The following is a 20,992-nucleotide window of genomic DNA, read 5'->3' on the forward strand; positions in this document are numbered from 1 at the left end:
GCGTTGTATGTGTGTGTATGTTGCTTTATACAGATTCAATTTGAATCAGTCAAACATTCTTGAAACTAATGGTGGTGGTGGGTGTGGTGTGTGTGTGTGTGTGTGTGTCTGTTCTGTTCTGTTCTGTGCAAATCGTCCAAACACACATGTTGTAATATTTTCTCTTCTTACCTCTTCGCTCTTCAGCTTTGATTAAAACTGTCCTATCGATCAATAATCCATCATCTGATCTGCAGCCAATCACCTATCAACAGGTTTGTCAGAGGGACGTGCAGATGCACACACACAGTGATGCTGTGTGTGTGTGAGTGTATTAATATTGATCCAAATGGGACATGAGGAGACATGAGAGGACAAATTAACTGACATGAGACGACAGTAGATGTTACCATTGTGAACTGCCTCATCTCTCCAGCAGGGGGAGACACTTTCTGCTGCGTCTGGAATAGATGAAAGAAACTGAAGCGACTAATGGACCAATGATCGTCATTGATCCACAAACTCACACAGTGTGTGTGTGTGTGTCTCACCTGACATACTGGTGGGGGGGGTCAGGGGCAGATCTTCATCCTCAGAAACTCCTCAGACCTCTGGTACCTGATGGAGAAAGGAAGTTCCATCACTGATCACTGAAAATGAATCAGGTTCAACAACTGACACCCGGTGGTGGAACGAAGACTGTGGACCTCACAGATGGGACAGTTAGTACACAGGTAGTAGTAGTACTCATACTACAACCTCTACTACCTCTGGACGATCAATAGCACATAGGTACTACTAATAGTCCAGGGGTAGTAGCAGTAACTAATAATCCAGAGGTACTACCTGTGTACTACTAATAGTCCAGAGGTAGTAGTGGTAACTAATGGTCCAGAGGTACAACCTGTGTACTACTAATAGCCCAGAGGTAGTAGTAGTAACTAATAGTCAAGAGGTACTACCTGTGTACTACTAATAGTCCAGAGGTAGCAGTAGTAGTAGTACCCTTTCTACTAAAGCGTCCTGGTGCATGTATAGCCCTGACACATTATTAATTGGGTATCAGGATATAGACACATCGTCATGGCAACTGGAGGATGGCAGATGTTGTTTTCATTCAAGAAGTGACTCTGTGTGTGTGTGTGTGTGTGTGTGTGTGTATATATATATTTCTGTCTTTCAGTGTTGTGGACCAAAAAGAAAAGCAGGCTGTCTGCTCTCATGACAGCAGGGGGCACTGAGGGAACTGAACGCTCTCTCTCTGTGTAATCAAAGTGAGCTGCAGTGCATGTTGGGTAAGAGAAGACAGCTGAGGACACACAGGCTGTAGTGGTGGTGGGGGTGGGGCTTGGAGTACCACGAGTATGTGGAGTACGTGGAGTACCAAGGGTACCTGCAGTACTCTTCCTGGGATATGACACACAAAATTACACAACAATTTAGGACAAAAAGCATTGACATCATCAACAATGAAAGATCTGACGGCTCCAACAGAGGTCAGAGGCAATGTAAGTGTTAAAGGAAGGAAGAGTACACACTGCAGTAGAAGTAGACACTGGAGAAGTACATGCGTCTGAAGAAGTACACACATGCACTGCAGCAGATGATGTCACACTAACATCAGTATGGCCTCAGACAACCTCAACTGAGAGCTGCTGTTGCATTCACTGATACTACTAAAATATTACGACTACTACGACTGCCGGTGTTGATCTCTCCCAGGAGGATCAACACCCATTCAGTCATCCAGTTTGAAACACCCAATGACCCAACAACCCTCAGATGGCTCTTACAACAATGGAAGGGGGCCTGAAACTCACACAAACCAACTTAGTATTAGTAGCGGAACTCCCCACTTGTCAGTTCAGAACTCAAGAAGCTTCTAGGATGAGTGGAGAAACTCCTTCAAACAAACTACAAGTCCAGTTTCCTAGGAATGAACCCAGCAAGACACCATGACCAGGATTAAGAAGAACCTTCCCAGACATGCCACTCCTCTACAGTCACTGGGATGGACGTGGACAGACGTGAATGGACAGTCCCTGTTGGACTTTTCAGCAGCTTCTAGAAGCTGAACCTTCTCTCACTTCATGAACCCTTTGTCTGAGCTTCTCATTGAGCAATCTGCCTTCCCCCATTAAAGAGGTTGTCTGGCAGTTTGTCCTTATCCTGACTGAGGGTCAAAGGTCAAAGATTGTGGTGCTGTGAGATCCATGGAGACAATTGAGTTGTACATGTGGGTGGATTGACACAGGCAGACACAAACATAAACATACACACACACACACACACACAGACAGAGAGAGAGAGAGACAGTAAAAATGCGCAGAAAAATATCTGACACACTATACACGTGTCAGACGTGACGTCGGTACGTGTTGTTGTCGGAGAACTTCCGGTCAAAGGTCCGCGATAAACGTCGATGTGTTGTTTCACGAAAAATAACTGCGTGTCCGAATCATCCCACGGTAGCGGTCAATCCGGTCGGTTTCAGTCCTCTCACCAGGCGAAAGGTTCGAGAAGATGCAAAGTTTCAACACTTCGTTCTTTCCATTTTGTTTGTTTTCCCGAACGGTGTAAACGAGCCGAAACAGCGTGAACCCATCCGTGTGAGTGGAACGGAACCACAGGCTCAAACTGAGCAGCACCGAGGACCTTCTACGTACCGGACGTGAAGGGCGGAACATTCTTCCTGCTCCGAAATCAGCGCGGACTCCGGCGGCTCCACGAACCGGGACACGGCCGGTGTCACCCGGAATGACCCGCGAACCAGGCGAGATCGCGTCAACGGTGCGTTAGTGCGTCAACAGTGCGTCAGTGCGTCAATCGTCTGCGTCTCTGCGCCGCCGAACTTCCGTACGAGACCGGAAATATACGTCTGGAGACGGAAACGTCGTTTGGAGGTCCACACACATTCTGTAGTTAAAGTTACAGAACAAAAATACTCTGATTTATAACTGAGGAGGAGGAACTTGATTGAGGTCGTCTGGTGTTTGTTCTGATTTGACATCATCTGTTGTCACCTGTCATCAGGTCATCTGATAACCTTAAATGTCAGGAGGCAGGGCTTGTTCCATTTGTTTCCTGTGAAACTTTCATGAACCTGATGAGCTGCTGAACCAACTATGTTGTGTGTGTGTGCGTTCAAAAGAATAAATCACTTCAAGATCATTTTGTTTACTTTGAATTTCATGTTCAAAAAGTTACATTGACCTTCAACAGTTAAAATGTGTGACAGCATCTAAACTTCTAAAAGCTGCTTCTGACAAATACGTAACATTTCAATGAGCATAAAAAAACTACATGTAATAAAAACATGTTTGACACTGTAAAAACTATTCAACATCACCAGAAATGAAAAAAGAAACCGATGTACAAAAGTCTGCAAGAACACGGAGGAAACTAATTAAACATGTCATCTTCGTCATCTTCCTCATTGTCAAAGTACTTGACATCCCTCTTGGCGCGAGCCTGTCGGAGGTGGGATGGCACGTTGGCTGCGCTCGGGACTGTCCTCGTTATCGGACAGAGGCTTCTGAGGCTTCTGCAGGAAGATAACTCACATTACCACAGCACATAAGCTTCAGAACCTGGACTGTGGAACTGTAGAACAAGTTCCAGGATGTGAAACTGGTGAAGCTGCTGACGTTTCTGCTGGTTTGTGACACGGCTGAAGCTGAGTGGCTAGCTGCACATGCATGTCAGTCCAAAAAGTGGAGCTTTCGAGTCAAGCAAAGTCATCATGTGACCGGTGATGACTCGATATATTTAAACAAAAAGTATGTGTATTCACACAGTAACACGTGTAGTATCAGGTGAACTGGGATCGACACAAAGTGTGAATTTGTACTCAGATGTACGCATCATTGAGATATTTGTACTTCATGTATTCTGAGCCTGTTTCTATGTGTACACGTGTAACACACACACACACACACACACAACAGTGCTTCATACTTCACTATGGGTTACTATAGTACTTTATACTGCGCTTGTTTGGAGCTTGTTTCTGTGTTTAGATACATGTGCGACAGTACTTATGCACGCACACAGGAAGTGACTCACTCTGCTGGTGGCGGGTTTCGTCATCTTCTTCATGGGACTGTACTCGCCGTCCTCTGAGCTGGAGCCCCGCCTCTTCCTCCCCTGACCTTTACCTGCACAGAGTTCAGCAGTTCAACAGACGCATCTTTGACGGCGGTGTTCCAACAGCCAGGAAGTAGCACTGTACCTTTAAGAGCTGCCACTGGCTTCTTTGACTCAGAGTCTGAGTCTGAGTCCCAGATGGATTTGTCTGGTTTCTTTGCTTTTGGTGTCAACAGGGTCTTAGGTTTGACGACGCCATCAGGTTTCTTAGCTGCTGGAGGAAACGAGGCGACCGTCAGAGGCACTTAGGGGTCGCAGCTGTCGTTCTGCTCATAGAACATTCCAAACTTATTCAGACCCTGCCCCAGTACCTTGCTTTGCTGGTAGTTTGTCGAATGTTGCGCTGCTGGAGTAGGTGGAGAACACGGGCGCATCGCCATCGTCACTGTCTGACTTGAACCCTTCTTCTACAAAACAAGCACTAACGTTAACTCATGTTTGGAGGCAGGTTGTGTGACTGTCAGAAGTCTCTGGGAGGGTCATGTGACTAAAGCTGTACGTACCACTGTCATTGCTCTTCTCCGAGAGCGCTGGTCTGTTGAAGAAACCGCTGCTGGTCTCCTTCTTGGGAACATCTCGAGACCTGGAAAACCACACTGAACATGAATGACAGGAGCAGGCACCATCTGCCCCGAACATGAGTGACAGGAGCACTAAGCAGGCGTAGCTTTAAGAATCACTGACAATCATGTTGAGGCCTGTCACGTCCTGACCTGTGCCCCTTGTTGGACACTGTAGAGCCTGCAGCTTCATTCTTACATGTTCTTTTGTCCAGCAGGGAGAGAAGGAGTCCTCATCACAGTCTTCTCCATCGGGGACGCCATCGTGTTCCTTGAACGTCCTCACTGGAGAAGAAGCCACATCGTCTCCGTCCGGCTCCTCGTCTCCCTCGTCATCTTCTTCTTCAGAGAAGTCAAACGTGTACTTTGGTTTGGACGCTGAAAGACAAGTCTGTTTGTTATTAAAGGATGGAGAAGTCCCGTCAAAAGTCACCTGACCTTTAACAAAGACACCAGGTCCGAGGTCACACGGGTCTCATTTTTAAAGGTTGCTGTTAAATATGATCGTCATACAAACCTGACATCCTCTGGGACTTGGTCTCTCTGGGGATGACGACCTTCTCCAAGTCGCTGTCTGACTTGGACTCGTCGTCAGACCAGGGGTTTCTCTTCTTCACCTTCTTGGCAGGAGTTCCTTTGGGCGTTGGAGGTTTCCTGGCTCGCGGAGTTCCTGGAACATGGTTACCATAAACTCAGCTGATCAACTGACTTCTAGTCCCTCTGACAGCCTGTCATACAGTAGATCAATCACGGAGGAGATCTCTGCGGACATAATCACTCACCTGCTTCTTTCTTGTCTTTCTTCACACGTGGAGCTTTTGGTTTCACTACAGTGGTTTGGTTTTCAGCAGTTCCACTTTCGCCTCCCGCAGCTTCGTCATCAAACTCAGACTTCACGGTTGTGTCAGCGTCACTCTAAGATGAGAATGGAATCCCTCCAGTCCACACTGATCATCTGCCATCAACAACTGTCAGTCATCACGTACCTTCTTCTTCTTGGTCAGTTTCTTAGCTGCGTCTGCCTTCAGAGGCTGCGTCGGCGGATCAACCCTGCGACCAAACGGTGACGGCATGGTCTCCTCGAGATTCATCTTCTTGGCTTTGGGCTTGCCCACTTTCCCCTTCACCAGTTTGATGGCTCGCCCCAAACTCTGCTCCTCTCTCTCCAGAGCCTCCACGTTCTGACGACCAATAAGTGTTCATGACACACGTGACTGAGAGCAACTACAATCCGTCAAAAAACGGACATGACGACAAAACCGTTGACTGGAACCACAACTAGAACTGTTCTGCTGATGAAAACGTCTCATGAAACCAGGAAATATTCTTCCAGCTGCGTCTGATCACACAGCACACTGCAGCCACCACATTACTATCGCACCACTTACACTCACTTTGTCACCCATGCAAATTCTGCAAAGTGTTAAGTAAAGAGTGACAACTAACATTGAGCTCCTCGATGAACACAGCCAAGTCCTCCTTCCACAGGTCTTCAGAGGACTTCTTCTGGAGCTCGCCTAGCTCTCCTCTCTGTCGGAGGACATTATACGTGAACACATTGTACGTAGACACACATCGTACGTGAACTAAGTGATACCTTCTGGTCTCGTTGTTTGAGCAGCTCCTCCACCTTCTCTTTCGTCAGACACCACAGAGGCATGTTGAGGATGTAGTTGAAGTTTGGTCCACTTGACGAGCCAGAGTCTATGGAACTGTCACTCACGTTTCCATCGCGCTCCTCTTCCTCCTGAGCCTGTCAGAGACACAACTCCATGTCAAAGCTCGTAAAGGAGGTGTCTAATGGCTGAATTCCAAGCACAAATGTGAACTATTGTCAAACCGGCACATCACAGCCAATGAGGCGACAACAACGACAGATGCTCCTGTCTGTTTGGCTGAGTCGACCTACATGAAGTCTGCAGCAGTGTTGTATCATTTCCTGTGTGGGTTCAAATCTTAACTGAGCTGAGCAACAGAATGAAGGTGACGGGAGTTCTCCAGAACTGAGTCTCTGTACCTTCTCCTGAGCTTTGCTCCACGCAGCGACAGGATCAGACTCGTAGCCTTTCTGGACCAGCATACGGATCAGGTCTCGCCTGGATTTGTTCTCTGCCAGGACACAAAGACTGGATTATTGAAGCAGGCGGTTCCATCGAGTTATTGGCCCGATTCATTCTTACCGATGGAAATCTTCCCTTCGATCTTCTCCAGGACGAAACGAGCCTGGTTGGACAGCTTGGAGGCCTCGGCTCCCAGACTGCCCAGCAGCCAGTCCTTCCTCAGTTTGTAGTAGTGCAGGCGCAGCTCAAAGAACTCCTTGAGAATGTCCTGAACCGAGTCATACCTCTTCAGACAGCCCATGTGATCGAAGAGCACCTGAGGAGGAAGTCATAGGTGCTGTCACAGCGCACGCAGCTGATGCTTTGTGTCTAGGGGAAGACGGTCGTTACCATGGAGTTGCAGGTGAGGCTTGACTGCAGCTTGAAGACCTTGTGGAGGCCGGCAGCTTCAGCCTGAGCCAGCTTCTCCTCTGAAAGGCGCACCACAAACTTGACGGTGCTGTCTGTGTGGTACTCCTTGTAGTCGCTGATGAGAGCCGGTGTTTTGTCTGTGCCTTGCAGCATCGGCTCCAGCACAGACTCCTTATAGGCCTGCGCACACACACACACACACACACACCTTTGTAGACGTACATTCAACGAGTTATGCCGTTATCTGCGGCACCTGTGTCCATGTCCGCACGGGCAGCTCCGTGATCTCAATGGTGTTTTTGTCGATGACAGAAACTTCTCCGCTGACCAGGAATTGGTTCTGACCCAGTTCATGGATGACTCCTTTAAAGTTCTTGTATCGGGGCAGCTGGACACAAAATGGGAAATACACACTGTTGCTCGTTTGCCTGCTTCTCCCTCTCTCTCCCCCTCCTTCCCTGGTTACCATTGGGAGGGCGTCCTGCTGATTCAGCATGCGGTTGATGTTATTGACGATCTCTCGCGGGTCGTAGTTTGGGATCTTGCAGGCCCAGCCCGTCCCGATGCCCTCGGCACCGTTCACCAGAACCAGGGGGATGATGGGAATGTACCACTCTGGTTCCACCTTCTGGTTGTCGTCATACAGGAACTTCAGCAGGTTGGAGTCCACTGCCGGGAACAACAGCTTGGCCAGAGGGCTGCGGGGAGGATGGCGACAGGTCATAGGTCACGTGTCACAAGTCCCCCCATGTGTCACATATCCTTGTCAAACATTACCTGAGCATAGTGAAGATGTAACGGGGACTGGCAGCATCTTTGCCACCGTTGATTCGAGTCCCAAACTGACCCAGCGGCTGCAGAATGTTCAGGTTGTTGCTACCCACAAAGTTCTGGGCCAAGTTGACAATGGTCATCATGAGCGCTTGCTGCAGACAAATGGTGGTGACTGAAAGTGAACCCGTGGGCACCCCATCCCCTCAAAGAAACGCAGGTGAATCTGCTGTCCAAACATGTGTGTCCATTGGTGTGTATGCGTGTCGGTATACCTCTCCATGGTGGTAAGCAGACATCTCTGCCACTGAACCTGCCAGTTGCGCCACCTTCACCTCTCTCTTATCGTTCCTCTTTAAGCATGTGAACAGGACCTTCCTCTGACCGGGCTTCAAACCTACACACACACACACACAGTGTATATACATTACTACATATACTGTACATTAGCTTCACATTGCGTATGAATGTACACTCAGTGAAGACCGTCATGGTGTCATGGTGTTTAACGAACCGTCCACCAGCGATGGAATGGACCTCTCGTTGTCTGAGTTGGAGAAGAGGATGAGCTCCTTGTTGATAAAGTCGTTGTAGGACAGGTGTCTGGCCTGAGTTCCATATAGGTATTGCTGAAAGACAAACAAACACGGACACAGACAAACACACACTGACGCCAAGTTCTTCACAAGCAGCGTCACACAGTCTAACAGGACACCGACCTCTGGCAGGCCGTGAATCCGTCTCTGACGTCTGTCCTCCATGAAGTTGGTGAGCCACTCCTTACGGTCGTCCGTCTTCTTCTTACTGAACGCCTGACGACATTCCACAAGTCAACAACTGATGATGGTTAACAAAGGGGATGCTGACCTGATCAATCATCAATATTGTACAAGCTGCCACTTGTGTCCGTCCTCCAGCTGAGGGACATATGAACAGGAAGTGGCGTGTTAGACACTGTGATGTCGGCAGGGACCAGCTGGTCATTTTTCCTTTGACTGTGCTTATACAGGGTGACGGTGTGTGTCTCTTCTATTCCTATAATCTGTGTATTAACCATCTGATCACAGTCTGTGTGTGTATGTGAGCTCACCAGGGTAATGGCAGCATCATCCTCTGCACCGCTGTACCTAAAGGTGATGCGGTGCTTCTCCATCTCGGCAAAGTATTCCTTTGCCTCCTTGCTGGTACTCGTACCCAAACCTGTGCACACAGGTCCATGAGTCTCCCACACGCACTCAGTGTTTGACAAGTCCTCAGAGATTCTGTTCAAACCTTTGTAGTACTTTATGTGCCAGTTCTTATAGTTCTCCGTCTGTTTCTTCCACTCGTCAAACTCTGGGATGCTGTAAAAGGCCACTTCCTGTTTGTTCTTGGTGGCCTGCAGATGACAGGTTGACAGCAGTCAGGTGACCTGGAGACCTGATTAACTATAAATGCTTCTATATCGATTCAGTAAGAAGTAGAAATACACACATAAGAATACCTGATGTCAATTTTTAAAGATTTATTTTCATGCCGATAACACATAGGATGTTACTTCACACCTTTGAGCAATAAAACATTAGCAGCACCATAATAGCTCACCTGTGCATATGTAGTACAAAAGTAAAAAACATGACAGGTCTATACTATCTTCTTAAAACCTTGAACCTTTCCACGACACTGTATGGTCGAAGGTCCTGGCAGCTGAAGACGGCCACGGATTCTTATATTCTGTGCGTGGACAGAGGTTAGCGGTAGATTGCAGACAAAGTTGTCTGTTTTTAATCCAAACCAATGGCACGATGTTGGCTTAAGTGGTTCCACAAGTTTGTTATTTAAGTCCGATATTTTTTACCCACCCCTTGCGCTCGTTTTAGCATTAGTCACGCATCGTGCCGTTTGTTGTACTGCATGTCAGTGACATTCGTGGTGAGGCGTGTGGGTGACGTTTGTGGTGACACATGTCCCGTTTGCTGTGAAACATGTGGGTAACGTTCGTTGTGACATTTGGTTCATTTCAAAGCTTAATGCACCGAAGTCATGTCAAATCAAATACTGTCATTTTGCCTGTTATACAGGCAAACCTCTGGTTTAGTGCTGGTGTAGTAGAGCAATACATCTCAGGAGATGTTTGTTCATAGATTCATAAATACTTCATTAATCTCCAAGAGGAATTCACAGTGTTCACATCATCATCCAGCTCCATAACAAATCAAGTGTGTGTGTGCGTTACTTTAACAATGGGGGTGATGAACTCCTCCAGGAATGTGTGTTTGAGCAGCGATGGCCAGTTGTGGTGGAAGAAGTTGATGAGCAGACCTTTGATGTGGGAGCCATCTTGATCCTGGACAGAAGGACAAATGATTGAGCAGCTGATCAATCAGCTGTTTGTCTTTGTTGATCACAGCATGTCACCTGGTCCGTCATGATCATGATCCTCCCGTAGCGCAGACTCCTCAGGGACTCGGCGTCGTCATAGCTCTTCTTGTATTGAAGACCCACGATTTTTATGATATTGTTGATTTCAGCGTTTTCCATGATCTGTGGCAACAGTGGAGGTCAACACACACACACACACACACACACACACACACACACACACACACACACACACACACACACAAATACCTGTTTGTGTGTTGCTTCTCTCACATTCAGGATCTTCCCTCTGAGGGGAAAAACTCCGTATCGGTCTCGTCCAATGACGCCCAGTCCGGAGACGGCCAGAGACTTGGCTGAGTCGCCCTCAGTGAGGATGAGTGTGCACTCAGAGGAGTGTTTGCCCCCTGACAACAACCACGGACATTAATGTGAGCCAACTGCACAAACATGTCACTGCACAAACAACATGCTGAGAACGTACCAGCGTCGTTGGCGTCATCCAGCTTGGGGATTCCTTTGATCTTACTGTACTTCACAGACGAACACTTCTTGTTGAGCTGCGTCTGAGCTTTGAACTTCACCCAGTTCAGGATGCTCTCCACAATCCCACAGTTGGTCGCCTGAAGGTAATAGAGAGACGATCTGGTTCCAGGACCGACTTTTGACAAGTCAATAAAACAGGAAGTGGCGAGCTGAGTGCCCTCACCGCCCTGATGAACTTGTCAGACAGGGGGCACTTGGACCCGAAGCTCTTGGTCTGGAGTGTCATGTTCTCCTTGGTCTGAGAATCAAAGGACGGGTTCTCGATGAGGGCGTTCACAAACACCCAGATGTGGTTCTTCACCTGAACATCAGACGAGAGAAAATCTGTTTGTACCTCATGTCGACAAGACGTTGGAAAATGTACTTTGATGACTGCACCTGGAACGGTTTGACGGACACGCCTGCTTTGTTCTTTTTCTTCACCACCTCAATGAGTTTGGACACGATCTGATCAACCACATAGTCAATATGTCTGCCGCCCTGGAACGTGCACAAATTACTGATCACCTGCACCGTCAAATACATCAAATGAGAATGTGATGTAGTGTATCTCTGTAGGAGGTAAACACTGTGTTAGCCCACAGTGACAGCAATGCAAGATCAGACAGCAGTGCATGTTCTGTGAGCTCTGTGCGCGAAGCAGTCAAGTGAAACAATTGGTGGTGGTTAAACGTGATGAGCACAAACCTTTGTGGTGGCGATGCTGTTCACAAAGCTGATTTGTTGGAATCCTCTCTCGCTCATTGTGAGGCAAACCTCCCACCGCTCGTTCACCGCCTCGTTGACCACCTTCAGGGCCACGCCTGTCTCATCCAGCTTGTCCTTAACGTACAGATCTACGTAGCTGCGGAACCCAGTGACCTTCGACAGTAAACGCACATCTGAGTGCTTGTCTTACCATTTCCCACGAATCTACTGCAAAAGTCAACCTAAAATATTTCAGCTGACTGGACGAGATGAGAGGCAGCGACTCGAAAGTTCCCACTGACAGTGGCTGATGACAGCAGCAGCCACATGAAGAAAAGCAAGAGAAGACTTACAGGTAGCTTTTTTCCATTCAGTGACACTTTCACACCCCTGCAGGAACCGGCCACATCGTACGCCCGACGGGTCAGCAGAGCCACAATATCTTTGTCCAGCTTCTCCATCTTGAACTTAGCTAGGTCCGGCTGGAACGTCACACAGGTGAAATCATCCCCGTCGAAGAACTTCACCTTTGGCTCTGACGTCTTGGACATGTTGTTCTGCCACGTCTGCGGCGGTAAAAGTCAGTTACATAGAGAAACATTCGTTGCTCCTTTGTCACCTGTGCTGAATTCCACCTGAATATCAGTGTGCATCTACTCCCATAGACTGCCACATGGAGGTGACTCACACACACTTTAATCAGATACAAGAGTTAGGTCACTCACATAGATGAGGATCGTGTAATTTGGGTGAGGTCCTAAAGAAACAGCTCGTTTTCACTCACATAGATAACAAACGTGTGATTTGACACATTGGATTAGAGTGATGCAGCTGAGTATGTGAACCTGCTCACCTGTTTAAAACTGTGTCTGTATTCCTTGCAGGCAGTTTCCACTGTGAACTTGGTGCTGAAGATGTTACAGAGTTTAGCTCCATACCCGTTTCTCCCCCCTAGAACCAAACACAAGGTGAGTGCTGGAGGTTGGCGATCATGGGTTCTCTGGTAGAACTGCAGATATTAATGCTGATCCTCTCACCTGTGACCTTTTTCTCATCATCATCATAGTTGCTGGAGGTGAGCAAATGGCCAAAGATGAGCGCTGGGACGTACATTTTCTCGTCCTTGTGCTCCACCACTGGGATTCCTTTCCCGTTGTTCCAGATGGAGATGGTGTTGGAGTCGCTGGTGGAGGTAGAAGACGCCGAGTCATTGAGCTCAGTCACATGAGCTGCACAAGTCTGCACCCCGAGTCGACAGCATGCGTGCGACACAGATGCGCGCTAGGGCTCAAGCGTGCAACCATTTTGGCAATTTTTAAGTGTGCGACTAACTCTTTTTCTAGGTCGCACCAGTACACCTGACGGATGAAAAAATTTAATTCTCTATTCAGCGCATCATCTCTCTGTTCTCCTGTGACTGAACCCACAATCCTGTTAGGATCATATTGTGTTCTAAACCAGTAAGAGAGACTAGGGCAGGTCTGTGCCTCTGATTGGCTACGATCCTGTTCACGGTTGTGTGCTTAAACGACCTGAGCACCAGCAGCAGACTGAAATGAAAAGGAAACCAAACGCACAAAAAAATGGAAAATGAAGAGAGGTAGGGACACTGACATTTATTTAATCAAGAAAAGTAAGCCTACGGTTACAACCACTAATGAGAGTTCATCCAGCCATGACACTGAGCCCTCAATCAGTAGACGCCAAGCCCCGGTCCCTCAGCGACAACAGCAAACTCTGAACCAGAGTCTGAGACAGAGCCTGGCCCTGACACTGAAAGTAAAAAGCCCAACCTGTATTCGTTCAGACAAGACTGGATGAAACTATTTCCCTGGCTGAGGTACAATAAGGAACATAACGCAATGCACTGTGTTTACGGTAAATAGTGTGGTCAGAGCCTGGCTGGTGAGAGTGGATTGGTGACAAAAACACACCATATGCTATGACAAGTGTGTAGAAAAAGTGTCCCTCTCCCAGCTGCATTTCAATGGCAGGCTGTAATGATCAGGTCCTCTGAGTAAACCACTTTAAGCACAAGCACTTTTATATGGAATTTTTTTATTTTGCTTAATGTTTTAGATTGAAATGTTCAATTTAAGCCCAGTGAAGCACTTTCAACACTATCTTTTAATACATTTCAAAAAATAACAAGCATTTTGCTACACGTTTCTATACACATACACAGATGTGAAATAAGTGACTGCTTGGTGTTGATCATACTCACGGGTCGATGCTGATCTTAATGGTCGTCATGTTCTTGTCCCTTTGTTTGTTATCTGCTGCATTCACTGTACGCAAACACGTTCATGGGTCAACGGTCAGAGGCACATACTCTGGTGGAAAACAACCTTTCAATCGTCATGACAACCATGCTGAGTGACATCACTCACCAAGAATCTCGTCAAAGATCTTGTAAAGTCCGGGGACGTAGGTGATTTCTCTCTGGTTCATTCCCAGCTCCTCATCAAACACCCACATTTGCTGAAGAAGACAATCATTGACTATTCAAAGTGCAGGCAAACAGGAAATAAATCGTGATTGCGTGAATTAGTGAACAGAGAACGTATTCCACTCCCCTCCCAACCCACCTGTGTGATCGGCTCCACAGAACCAATGTAGGTGTCTGGACGAACAGAGAACGTATTCCACTCCCCTCCCAACCCACCTGTGTGATCGGCTCCACAGAACCAATGTAGGTGTCTGGACGGAGCAGGATGTGTTCCAGCTGCGTCTTCTTCTGGTACACTCTCTCCACGGATAACCTGGAGCCCGGCTTGTCTTTCTTAGCCCCTTCCACCTTTCCAGGATCTCCTCTGCCGTTGGCGGCCTCCTGCTTGGACCAACATATGGTTGATGTGAAACACAGTAGGTCATCGGTCCTCATTGAGTCCTTCCAGTCATGACTGGAACTTGTTAGAAAGTCAACAGAGATCACTGATATTTGAACATCAGGTTCCAAGGTGGAGAAAAAAAACAAACATGTAACAGAAAATGGATATGTGATCAGGTGACATCCAACAACAGTAACAACAACAACAGTGATCTCTGGGATCTAACTGGGGTCCGTGAGAAGAAGCCATGAAGGATAAAGTCCGTAAGAAAGTTGTTATTGATTCGTATTTATAATGAAACACGCTCATCTAGTCATTTTCTATTTCTATTAGAAACTTCTGGTTCCTCAGCTAAGGGCATTCAATGAAAGGTTCTGTTGACAGTCAGTCCAGTCTTTGTTCGCACCTTGAAGCGAACGCTGTCCATGCTTCCGAGAATCTGTTCAGACGGGACGTGAATCAGTGAACAATCAAACACAGCCGCGCCGGGACTCCAACTCACCGTCCACGCAGCTGGACTTCCGCTGGCCGCTGCCCCGTTAGACATCTTTGTTATACTCGGACCAGTAATGCAATAAAATGTATCCACTTCCAGCGACGATGAGCAAACCGAACCACAGAGCAATCACACGGTGCTAGTTGGACCCTGCTGCTTCTGTCCCATGTTCTTCGCTGATGAGCTGCTGCTTTGTTCCAACCCGGTGCCGCTGGGCCTCAATTTCCAACAAAGATGCTAACCGAGCTACGCGCCCCTCCGAGACACTAGGGGGTGGGAAAACGTGAAGCGGCCTTCGGCCTGGTTCTGAAACAGAACAAAATAAAAGAAGAGCTGGACGGAACCGCTCCGGACACAATAGATAATGTTCAGGGAGAAACACATCGATGGTAAGCTAACCGCATCCTCCGTCCGGCTCCGCCATCGAACCCACAAACAGAGCTGTGAGTACCGGCATCAGCCAATCAAATGGCTGCTTTGTACAAGAACCGGCAGTTCGTCCAATAGGAAGAGTCGAGACTAAAGCTGCTTTGAACCTCGTCTCCGTAGGCCGGAAATAGAAGTTGAATCGCGCTCGGGACATCTCAAGAGGCAGTTTCCTTGAAATCTGTTAACTGGTCGGCAGCGTTACCGACATTCATCCATTCACCGCCTACAGGGGGTTGTTCTGTCGATCCAACGCAGGATGTCGGAAAAATGAGTGTTACAGCAGATATGTTCCTGAACGCACCATTCTGTGTCACGTGGCTTTATGCCCCACCTACTCAAGACAATCGTTTGTCAGGAACTCCACGTACAGCTAATTGTCCGATGAACACGGACTGCCAAACGTGTAGATTTATCGAAATGTACGACTACAACTCTGTTCAAGCGACCTCAAACCTAAGGTTTACTCTCCAAGTCAAAAGATAATGGTTTGTGGCTCTTAGCAGTGACTTAGCATCAGCTAGTATATGCTACAATGATAACAATAATAATAATGTTATTTAAAAGCCCCTTTCAGGACACTCAAGGATAAATAAAAGCAGATGCAGCAACAGCAAAAAACAACAATAAAACATCAGTAGCCCCTTCCAGCAGTAGGGGTGCAAAAGTTAAAATAGGTAGGCAATTCTGAACAGGTGAGTTTTGAGTTTGGATTTGAAGAGGGACAGGGAGGTCAGGCAGAGGTCTGTGGGAAGGGAGTTCCAGCCCTGCTCTCCATGGTGACGAGACGGGCTGAGGGGACAGAGAGGTGGATGGAGGCGGATGATCGTTGATTGGGATTGATAATCCCAATCAATCAGGATCGGCTCCTTTAAAACCTTTTTAAGCCGAGGTTAGCTGTGATTTACTCCATCAGTCATTGGTGGAAAATTGTGGAAAAGCCCTAAACTCAGACTGCTGTCATCTGAGGATCTCTCACCAGGAGAACCATCAGACTAAACCCTCGACACAGTGACTCACAGGTGACTCAAACAATGGACAAACCTGAAACTCTGTTTCAGCAGTGGAATGAGTCAGTTCTAAACTGAAGAGGGTTCTGTGATGAGTGGCGGAACGTCTTCAAGCTGACTACAAGTCCAGCAAATAAGCTTGCAGGATCCCAGGACCTGGAGGACTGAGAAGTCCATTCAGATTTTATTTGTTAAGTGTCAAATCACAACAATTCTCTCATAACTCTCTCAAACTACCTGTTCTCATAGAACCAACATCCACCGTGTAGACGGGAGACGCTGAGAAGCTTCAGATACATCGTTTCAATGTACACTAGTGTTCGATCCCACGTTGAATATGGAAACACGTTGGAACAAAATGCAAGACACTGAAAATTTAATACATCACACATTTACTGCCAACAATCTCTTTCCACACAAACATTCATTCAGTAATGCAGTGCATGAAACAATGTGACACTTATCAGAAACCAGAGGTGAGAACAGTGAGAGCAGAGGAACAACCTGAGCTAACGGTACCAGCTCAGGTCGCTCAGGTATACTGAGCCGACACACACGTTTGGAGTCTCCTTGTGGTGCGCAGACATAACTACTAATTGCTCCTGTGCTTACTTAGTTTGCAGCATCTTCAAGGTGAATGATGATCTCAAAAGAATAGTCCTCCTCCTTCAAACTCTGTCTGAAGAGCTGAGCATGCTGCCATGACGCGTTGCTCTCACCACCAAGTTCTGCTGATACGACGACCTGTGAGGAGCCACGTAAACCATCGAACGACTGCAGTGTCCCATCTGAGTGTTCAAAAACATGAGTGCAGGTCAGCAGCCAATCCTGTCACACCGTCTGTCTGCTCTGACCATCTTGAGTGTACCTCCAGAGAACTCTGTCGTGAACTTATCTGCCTGTAGATGCCAGCAGATCTTTCCGGAATGGAACGTCTGACTCCTGACCATGATGGAAAGAGACTTCACAGCCATTCCTGCTGGAGCCAGGTCAAACTTCCAGCTGATTCTTCCGGTGCTGGAGCCCTCTGAGCGAGCGAGGTAGACCTGCACAATGGCGCACCAGAGCTGCTGAAGTTATTCTGCAAATGGAATTACATCTAATTTCAAATGGAACAGTAGTGAAGCTATTTCAACGAGTTTATCAAAGTCATGTAACTCCTGATGTGATTAGTTTTCTAAATGTCGAATCAGTGTTCTAAAATGTTCCTCCTTCCAGAGTTTGAATCACACAAATGTTGCTTTGTTTTATCCAGGTTTTGTTCAATACAGCTGGCGGGACAATGTCACCAACTCAGACACATGTGTGGACACACTGACAACAGAACACACCCATCAATGACACAGTTGTTAACAGTCAATCAAACACACAGGATCATACCATCTGCCAGTCTGTCTCCACCTTCCGGAATATGGACTCCTTCGTCCACACACACTGGTCCCAGCCTTTGCTGCGCTGGCGGTCAGCAGACAGGCGGACATACTGGTCTCTCGCTGCACTGTAGCACACGTGCAGTAACCTGTCGATCCTCTCTTGCTCACAAGGTATGAACACATAACCTGCAGACTGACCAGCACACAAATTCATTTACACCAATGGAGTAGCTCGCGGGGAAGCTTCTTCACATTTCAAGCAGGAAATAGAATCCTTGTGAATGGACCTTTCACCATGTTTAGTTCCATATTTGTAGCGTTTCCAAACAACTACTGTTGTATTCGTACTAGCGTACTGGTTCTGTTCAATCCGTCCATCAGCTCTACGAAAGCTGGGTGTGGACATGATTCAACTGATTCAGATGTATTTTCACAGCACTGCAATATTTCTATGAATGTTTCAACAGCTGCAGGAGACTACGCTCCTGAGTAACAGTGTCAGATTATAGCCTACTACCTGTATGGACGCCCCTCCTGTCTCGCCCCTTGCTCTTCTCCAGGCCAGAGACCCAGAGTTCCGTCCTCCCAGCTCCCCTGGTTTGGGCTTTTTGGGGGAGATGAACTGGACGAGTTCAAAGAGCAGCCGCTCTGTCAGTTCCTTCTTCCTGCCTGGACTCAGCGATCGTTGTCTCTTCAGCATGACAGGGAATTTGAGGCAGATGACTGACCAGTTGTGCAGACATTCGTCTTTCCTTCAGGGTCTCCACCTACCACGTTGTTCAGTCTGGTAATAGTGTGCAGCAGCCAGGCCTCTTGAACCCAGGTCCTTCTGGACAGGACCTCTGGATGTTTGCTGGAATACCTCCACGTCACATCCACCAACTGCAGAGTACACACAGACACCTGTCAGAGATACGAACACGTGATGCGGTCCTAAGAAAATGAACACATCAGTGTGGACAGAACAATCAACCACATGGCCCCAACATGCATCCAGATGGCTGACCTGGTCTTTGGAGAACGCCAGAACATACACCAGCTTCTTCCTCCAGCCGCCCTCATTACAGCAGAGGTTTGTCACAGACGCCCTCACAGGAGTCACAGTGGAGCCAGCGGCGCTGAGACGGTGAGTAGACCTCAGTCCACACGTGGTCTGGAACATCATTCAGCAGTTAGCCTCTGACAAGCTGGTGCTGCTGTTCAATCTGTCAGACCGAAGGCAGGAACCCTCTGCAGCTCTGGGACCGACCACAACATGGACATACCGGTACTATCCCAGATGTATCTGGCTTCAAGGCCCAGAACTCTGCAGCACAGGGTGAAACAGTTGGCCCACTCCCACAGCGCCCCCTCCTGGTTTCCAGCAGCTTCTCAGGATTATTGTAGCTTGAAGTGACAACACAAGGTACTAGTGTGAGCAGGTCAAATGTTTCTGTCATGTTCTGCTGAGCTGTGCAGCAAGACTGGAGCACAACACACCGGGGGAACCTGGTGGAGAGCTGGCAGCTCTGACAGCGGTGGTCTTCTACTCGCTGTGCTCCCCAGCGGACATCGTCCGCAGTGGGACTGAGTGAGCCTGTGTTCTGGGTTGGGCCCCCGCACCAGTTACAGGGAAGACAGTCAACCCAGGAGAAGAAGTCTTGCTTGAACCATCTGAGCAGCTCCAACACCAGGAGATCCTCTTTTCCAAGGTGACATTCTACAAAGAGATGAAGTGTTCAGCACCCTGTGAGAAGCACCATGGATCTGAACATAGGGAATGTGACCTGGCTCGGCCTCCAGAGTGTCCTTCAGCTTCTGCTCAGCGATGGACCTCAGCTGCTGCTCAGGGATGTGACATATGGCTTTCTGCTGCAGCTCAGGCTTCTCATACAGCAGCACATGCTGGAAGTTGGACTGCAGCATTACGAAGAAGCTCACGCTGCTCTCCTGGTGGACGTAGAGGGAAAAGCATTGTGACTGATGGAGGTTGATGGACACCTCACAGCGCCACATCCAACCACCTCCCATCATCATTGCTATAAGTGGACCTTCACATGCCTCCTCCAGCTCACAGATCTGCTGACGTAAAATGACAACAGAGCTCTGATTCATCATTAGAAGAGGAGGAGGACAAATGACACTGTGGCTGTCTCACTTTGATGTTCCAGACTTAAAAGTGGTCCACCAGTCTGGGCAACATTTAATGCTAAACTGGGATGAGAAGTGATTGTCAAGAGTTAGTGTGTGACATTGGCTGGATGATGCGAGCAGAACCATTCCAGCAGGGAAAACATGGTTACCAAGGATGATGGCTGTGACAGAGGTGTTGGAATTGTCTGGCTGGAGGAAATGTGACCTTCTGGTGAAGAAGTGTGACCAGCGGCTGAGGTGGGCTGCACTCCATGCAGCCTCTGATCCCTCTCTGCAGCTATGGACTCTCTGATGAGCTTCAGCTGTTCCACTGACGCAGACGGGGGAAACAGCAGATGGGTCTCAGCCTGAGGGATGGACACGAGCTTGTATGTTCATCAGTGATTCACTTCACTAAACAATCTGAAATGACATACGGCTGTTGTTAGTTGCAGGACATTACCTCCTCGAAGCCCATCTCAAAGAGGACCTCCACAGCACCTCTGACGGGCAGCAGCTTGGTGGAGAAGGTGGCATTGCTGACACGGATGGACCTGTACTTCTCCTCCGCAGGATTCCTGTTGACAAGAGATGTGAGACAGTGGCTACTGGAACAGTCTTCTCTAATACTTCTAACTGGTCTGTTGTATCTACAGTTACAACAGTAACGTCCTGTATCATTTGCTTATAAAGAAAACATGAGGAAACCAGGAAGAAATATGAAACAGAAGAAAAATGTTCCTTTATGACTCATCGTTTACTCTGGTCATTACGTCACAGTCACATAAACATTACTGACTGATTGGCTGCTGCACTTCTCTACAGATTCTGAGGATCCTCCGCCTCCTCTCAGAATTCGTGCTTTGAGGAAATGTTCTTTGTTTTGTTTTTCAACCTCTGACGTGTCTGTCCTTCATCCACTGTTCAGCTCACTTCAGTTCGTGTTCTCGGTTATTTGTCGGTAAAACCGAAGTCGAATCAGTCACAAATGAAAACCGATAACTAGTCGAAGCAAACAGCCTCCATGGAGGACGTCAGCAGCTGAAGACGTAAGCGCAGTAAACGCTGTTAACTAAAAATTGGAGCTGATGACGACGTTCCGGTTGTGAACTGCACCGACCTTAAAATGTTATCTGCGTACGTCAGCAACAACGTGGAGACGTCAGGAAGACATCGTTGGAGTTTTCACACAGAGTTCGGACCGCTGGGGACAAAGACATGAC

The 20,992-nt window shown here is 47.8% G+C and overlaps 2 protein-coding genes across 2 annotated transcripts; both read right to left on the bottom strand.

Annotated features, from left to right (window-relative positions):
* Positions 1-3,381: 3,381 nt before the first annotated feature.
* Positions 3,382-14,779, bottom strand: LOC144741955 (DNA topoisomerase 2-beta-like). The gene is given in 37 exon segments (XM_078624446.1): positions 3,382-3,466; positions 3,468-3,523; positions 4,045-4,136; positions 4,211-4,339; positions 4,437-4,532; positions 4,629-4,721; positions 4,839-5,063; positions 5,203-5,355; positions 5,468-5,600; positions 5,672-5,866; positions 6,132-6,215; positions 6,283-6,438; positions 6,703-6,794; positions 6,866-7,061; positions 7,136-7,336; positions 7,410-7,544; positions 7,623-7,854; positions 7,934-8,082; positions 8,203-8,324; positions 8,442-8,556; positions 8,647-8,739; positions 9,018-9,127; positions 9,200-9,305; positions 10,143-10,253; positions 10,325-10,450; positions 10,538-10,695; positions 10,773-10,911; positions 10,998-11,135; positions 11,213-11,314; positions 11,522-11,695; positions 11,875-12,087; positions 12,375-12,472; positions 12,559-12,704; positions 13,746-13,809; positions 13,912-14,002; positions 14,187-14,351; positions 14,759-14,779. Coding segments are annotated over 37 exon segments (4,794 nt in total).
* Positions 14,780-16,896: 2,117 nt separating this feature from the next.
* On the bottom strand, positions 16,897-20,989 carry LOC144741951 (peptide-N(4)-(N-acetyl-beta-glucosaminyl)asparagine amidase-like). The gene is given in 15 exon segments (XM_078624442.1): positions 16,897-17,072; positions 17,153-17,330; positions 17,665-17,850; positions 18,175-18,348; positions 18,429-18,539; positions 18,664-18,720; positions 18,722-18,810; positions 18,923-18,994; positions 18,997-19,043; positions 19,137-19,348; positions 19,419-19,586; positions 19,940-20,137; positions 20,233-20,347; positions 20,890-20,935; positions 20,938-20,989. Coding segments are annotated over 15 exon segments (1,881 nt in total).
* Between the last annotated feature and the right edge of the window lie 3 nt (positions 20,990-20,992).

This window comes from Lampetra planeri, unplaced genomic scaffold, assembly GCF_965212315.1.
Source record: "Lampetra planeri unplaced genomic scaffold, kcLamPlan1.2.h2 scaffold_785, whole genome shotgun sequence".
NCBI lineage: Eukaryota > Metazoa > Chordata > Hyperoartia > Petromyzontiformes > Petromyzontidae > Lampetra > Lampetra planeri.